Source organism: Copadichromis virginalis, linkage group LG11 (genome assembly GCF_057382275.1).
Source record: "Copadichromis virginalis isolate Kocher_CV1m ecotype Utaka linkage group LG11, C_Virginalis_male_GT1.1, whole genome shotgun sequence".
In the NCBI taxonomy this organism is placed as follows: domain Eukaryota; kingdom Metazoa; phylum Chordata; class Actinopteri; order Cichliformes; family Cichlidae; genus Copadichromis; species Copadichromis virginalis.
The window spans coordinates 19758430-19764429 of record NC_140628.1 but is presented as its reverse complement, the minus strand read 5'-3'; the positions used below and the strand labels follow the sequence as shown (position 1 = coordinate 19764429).

The 6000-nt window shown below is 35.8% G+C and overlaps 1 protein-coding gene across 1 annotated transcript; it reads left to right on the top strand.

The window, feature by feature from the left end:
* Positions 1-283: 283 nt before the first annotated feature.
* LOC146698403 (myelin-associated glycoprotein-like) lies at positions 284-5504 on the top strand. The gene is made up of 13 exons (XM_085473493.1): positions 284-363; positions 1583-1659; positions 1982-2377; positions 2473-2766; positions 2910-3009; positions 3201-3236; positions 3317-3349; positions 4441-4479; positions 4713-4736; positions 4890-4925; positions 5001-5072; positions 5193-5220; positions 5312-5504. Exons 2-13 carry the CDS (start codon positions 1614-1616, stop codon positions 5372-5374), a joined length of 1167 nt encoding a protein of 388 aa, XP_085329619.1. The 5' UTR covers positions 284-363; positions 1583-1613; the 3' UTR covers positions 5375-5504.
* The last annotated feature ends 496 nt before the right edge of the window (positions 5505-6000 follow it).

Genomic DNA, 6000 nt, shown 5'->3' with positions numbered 1-6000 from the left:
ACCGTGTTTCAACTAGCCTGCAGTTTTTTGTGTTGCCCCCAGAGGTCAGAGTGGGTATCTAGGTCAGAGTATCTAATAGTAAAACAAAATGCACCCAAATATGGAAGACACAGAACAACAGAGACTCCTCCCAGCAATCTGCACAGACAAATCAGTTGCTACCACCTCGATATCTGCTTTCAGGGTTTTTTTTCTACATAGAGAAATAAACTGACTTTGTTTTCTATTCTGGTCGTTTGGTTTCTTCTTCTTTTCTTTCCCCCTTTTTTCCATTTGACAGACCAGATTAGCTCATCATTATTCTCAAGAAAGAGTACTGAGTGAATGTTGCGTCTCAGATCAGCCAGGCAGCAGCTTTATCAGGTAAGTGAAAAAAAAGTCATCCTTTACAATATTATACACCTGTATGTGGTGACACTAGTACATAGATTTGATAAAGATTCAGTAGATTTTTGTGTTCATTTTATAGGTTTTATCATACCTTTGAAATCAAAATAATGCACCTTAGCTGTTATGGGGTTTGTTTTTGTTTTGGGGGGGGGGGGGGGGGGGGTTCTTAAAGATTTAGGGTAATTGTAGTGATAACATATACAGTACAGCAGAGGATATAAACATTATACAATAAATATGACTACACTACTGTGTCACAAAAATGTTAAAAATTATTTAGAAAGTTAAATATTAGTATATATTGTGTGTAATCAAAATTGATTAACCTTAACACTCTTAAGACCAGAAAAGAAAAACTAATTTAAAATGAACATAAAAAGAAGCCTAATGAACCGCAGAAAATTGCTTGGCTAGAAAGTGAAATATCCACTATTTTTGCTAAAATGTTTGTCAGTCACTGCTTGGGGTTTTCAACCTCAGGTGAAAACTCGATAGGAGAGGCATTATGCGAAGACATGGCATTCATAGTTGTCAGTACTATTGAAATGTTGTATTCCCAAATGCTGAGTGGAACATTAATGTCAGTCTCAACACGCTTCAGAAAAAAATGTCTAACATGATAGTGATCCAAAAGAAACCGCAGCCATCCTGCAAAAGTTTTTAATAGAAAATTAAAAAGAAAACTCTGACTTGGATGAGTATGTGCACAAAATTAAAACAGCTAACTGGCACAAAGAGTGATACACAATATCTTTTATTTTTCATATCTACACAAGACTGACATTCTATTCTTCCATTCAGAAATGTATTTAAAAAATGAAATAAAATTTTAACATTGGATTCTAAATAATGAAGGGTACGCCCTCTAGTGTTGCTTGAAGGTTTTGTTCCATGGCTGTATTTTTGGTATTGTCCGTTTTACCCATTTGTTTAAATTACACACATACATATAAGCAATATATGATACTTTTACTAAAATAATGCCATTATTTATTTGTGAAATATACTTTATTTACATTACACAGAGGGGAAATCCCTTTTCTACTGTGATGCCTCGCATTTGTCAGATAAAAATTGGTATGAATAATTATAAATAAATGTCTATTTGCATTAATGCTGTTTGAACATTCACTTTGACAGCTGTGGTTTATTTTGGTTATGATGGTAAAATGTAGTGTTTTGATTTCTTTAGTGTAAATCAAACATCCCAACATCAGAGAAGAATGGCCAAGCAGAAAATTATGATGGGATTCTGTCTGCTTTTTGCAGGTAACATCACTGGTCAGCTATTTATTTCCAGTCTCTTTATGCTTTTTTTTTTTTTTTTTTTTTCTTTTGGCCTGTCCCGTTTGGCTCTTTTGCCATCAGAATGATTGTCTAAAGGCAAAGAAAGATGCCCAACGGATTTACTTTACCAAACTGACCATCCCAGCCTTGCCGTAATGGTCCATTTGATTCACCTTTTATTGTTTATTTTATTTTCACTTACTGAATACGGGACAGACTTGACTGGGGGAAAGAAGGGCAGTCTCTTTATGCTTAATATGTATAATTAAATAATTTCCTTGTTATTTTCAAAATTCTCTTTCAGCCATCTGTAGCTCCGTGTCCAGTGATGAATGGAAGGCCACTGTTGTAAAAAGCATTGACGCTCTGGTTGGATCCTGTGTTGTGGTACCATGTTCATTCTCCCATACTGGAGGAAACCTGCCCTCCTCCAGACTCAGAGGAATCTGGCATGAAAAAGATGGCACAAAAAAAAACATCTATCATGAGGATTCTAAACTGATTAAGGACAGCTTTAGGGACCGAACAAGGCTGGTGGGAGAGCTGGGTCAGAAGAACTGCACCTTAGAAATAACTCAAATTAGAAATCATGACAACGGCCCTTTCTGTTTCCGGGTTGAACTAGTGCGAACAGAAAACAATGACCCCACCAAGGACAAGTTCTCCTTTGTTGAAGACTGCGTTGAGTTGAACATGATCAGTATGTCACCAACTTTCCATGACTTCAAACATCTATACCAGTTTTCTGTTAAATCATTTTGCCTCTTACTTTATGTCTGACTTTTTCATTTTCAGCTGAGCCTCCAAAGCCTACAGTGATTAAACCAAAGACAGCCACTCAAGGAGAGCCCTACACTGTCACCTGTTCAGTCATCCACACCTGCCCCGCTCATGTTCCTAAACTCACATGGAATCTGGATAGTACAAAGGTCATTGGGCATCATAAAGATATTAAACATGGAAACTGGGAGACACAGTCCACCCTGACATTTATTCCTGAGGAGAAGGATGACAACAGCGAGATAACCTGCACTGCTGAATTTAATGGAGGGCTGAAATCACCTGAAACTTTCACACTCCATGTAAAACGTGAGATATTTTTAATTAGTTGTTGAATTTTGTAATGTTGAATAGAAGTTATACTCTGCTTTAAAAATAAAACTAAGTTTTGTCTCATTTCTACTGTTGCAGCAAAAAAGAAGGGCACTAACACGACTTCTATTTTTTTTCAGGTGTAGAGAACTATAATCACATCATCATTCCCTCTGTGGTGGGGATTGGTACCACTGTGGCCTTTGTACTCGTCTGCATTTTCATGACTAAAAAATACAAGTGAGTAATACAATGTCACCGATCTTAAGTGACAGCAAATATCTGATAGGCAAAACACCTTGAGGAAAAATGAGTATTTTATATTTATAAGGCATGTCTTCAGTTTTAATTTAAAACAATTATGGAATTTAACTTTTTGTGCACAGCATCTTAATTTGCATGCTTCTTAATAAACAACTTTTTTGTTAAAGAAAACGCATTGAAGAGCTTCAAAGTCGAGATGGCAGGTAAAAAAACAACACAGTGATTTTAAATTATTTCAAATGTATTCTTTCATCATCATAATGTAGTTTTCCCCAATTTTTAGCATGTGGAATCGGCTGTCGAGGATGTCTCGCAGGTGAGAAAATAGTATTTGTTGGAGAGGAAATAGAGGAAAAAACCAGCTGCCCTTACCCTCCAGTGTTGTTTTTTTTTTAAAGGCTTAATGCGTCTGGCATTTTTGTCATATAAAATCACATTTGCTTAGCTCATTAGTACGTTACAAAGAGAAACAAACGCATGCCACATTCCTGAGTAAGTTATCCTCCTAAGACCCAAAGATCCACTTTTGTCATCTGTGGAGGACATGAGCCTGAGACCTCTATGTAAAGGACCATTTTTGCAGATATTATGATTCTGTTGCTAAAACAAAGTCAACAAAGTCAAAAGGATTTTACTCAAAATTGTGGAAGGGGAGTCAAACTTGGATCTTTAATGAAATGAGGCAGAGAAAGGCCAAACATTATAGCAGGAAGGTGAAACCTCAGAGCAAGACATATTAGCTTTTGTTTAGGAACAATATAATTGCACCTATAGTAAAACATGGTTTAATGTAGACCTCTGAATGCAAATTCACACATTACACCCCCGCTAAGGCCACAGATGGTTGATTCCCTTCATAGAGGCAACCTCTGTGGTAGCTGAGAAACAAAATCCCACCACTTCAGAGTAATAATACTTCTTATCAATAATGGACATCAGGTGTCATCATTTTGTCCCTCCTTAGAAGCTGTATGTCGCTATCTGAGCTTTTATCTTTTTGCTCTGTTATTTGTCCTTCCACTACCTCATCTGGATGACTAGGATGACTCTTCTTCTGCCTCACTCAGCCCTCTGTCATACCATCCATGGTCATTGTTAGTGCCATGGGTGACATGACTTAACAACCCAGGTTGAGGTGAGTGTTTGGCATGCAGAATGAACTTTATGTCTAGTACAGGGGACAAAATAAAAATCATAATTTTGAAGAAAAAAAATATGTAAAAATATGTAGCAATATATAACATGTTCCTTTCAACCACAATATTTAAATTATCTAAAAATAATGTAAATATCAAAGATTTTTTCTTCTGGGTGTCAAGAGGATAAACACTTAACCATATTTCTTTTTCATGTGGTATTGTAACTGTTAACTGAATTAACGAATAATTTAATTCGTGGAATCTCCAGGATTCGTTCTGGAGCAGGACCATCTCGTTCGGATCAAAGGCAAGAGTAATTCTAATGAACTTTAGTTCTCTGAATGCAGTAGATATTCTTAGTGTGTAGTTCTGTACAACCCCTTCCACAGTTCTGTAAAATGCTGCAGATGTTTGGCCTCACTGTAATTTGCATTTCTGTGCAGAGGTCCGAAGCCTTTTCTCATTTTTGATCAAATCTACACTTCTATTTATGTTTCTTAAAACATATGCCTGTTTCTCTTCCTCTTTTTTGCGTACAAGGTCTATTTGGAGCAGATTTTCAAGGTAGGGTGTGAAAAAAACATTTATAGTGGCAGCCTTGTCAGCTTCTTTTATAAGCGGTGTGTGTGTGTGTGTGTGTGTGTATATATATATATATATATATATATATATATATATATATATATATATATAAAATTTATTTGTATTTTTCAACAGAAGGCCTAAAGGGGACATAGTAGATTTTGGTCATAGGTAAATATGCTCTAAGTTCTTAAAGAAGAATTTGTCTATTGTATTTGTTTTTCTGACTGTCTAATTGTTGTGCAGTCCAAACAATGTGAATTCGAAATCCTGTGATAACCAGAACGTCACAAAACCTCGTTTCCCATCTCCCAAAAGGTACTCATCTTCCTTCCCCTGAATTAACCATGTGGTAAACTGCAGGCGTTCATTTGCATTGTTCTAATGTTATTTTTCCTATGTCTCCTTTGTATTGCTGCTGTTGCTAATGGCTCTTAGCCAGCCCAAATCTTACAATTACAAAGAGGTATTGTTAATTTGCCATCCATATGTTCCTCATAATTAAGTTCACTGATGCTATTACTATCTGTGACACTAACAAACTTCATCTCTCACAGGACCCTGATGAAGGTGATGACTACATTAATACCGCAGACCTCAACATCTATGGAAACATCTGAAAAACAAACAAAAAAAGAAGAAGAAAAAAAGCCAGCAATTAATGTTCTAATAAATTTAAATAAGTATAAAACAAATCTATGTGCACTCTTTATGATCACTTGTCCTTGGGATTTCTCATGCACGTTTCTTGTGATGTCTTCTGTCCATTAATTACTATAATCCTGTAATTTATGTTGTTTGGTGTAACAAATGCTTGTATCCATAATTCTGCAAAATAATATTTGTAAAAATGCTACTCATGTTTTGGCTGAATAAATCAACATGAACCTTTTTTTTTAACTGACTTGAATGCTGTTTTGTTTGGCCCCAGGGTTTGGCTGAGGGAGTCCCTTTTCAAATCATCACTGCTTTTGTATATATGATGTAATTTCACCATGATTTCATATTAAATTACCTAGATTTTATAATTCTTTTAATGTGCACATAGAAGGGAGCATAGAGAAAATTAATAAACAACAGTTGGCTGAAACAAGAGACACTGAATGCCTTGGTGAAAATGTCAAAGAATGAATCAAACAGTCTAAGAGAGGAGTTAATGTTAAAATTAGAATCAAATCTTAGAGATTAAAATGCAGATTGTATCAACTACCCCCCCCCCCCAACAATTTCCAAACTAAGTTAAGCT

Coding starts and splice junctions, on each gene's coding strand:
- LOC146698403 (XM_085473493.1), top strand. CDS start 1,614: ATGGCCAAGCAGAAAATTATGATGGGATTCTGTCTGCTTTTTGCAG. Junction 3,010..3,200: donor TTCATGACTAAAAAATACAA/GTGAGTAATACA, acceptor TTTTTGTTAAAG/AAAACGCATTGAAGAGCTTC. Junction 5,221..5,311: donor AATCTTACAATTACAAAGAG/GTATTGTTAATT, acceptor CATCTCTCACAG/GACCCTGATGAAGGTGATGA.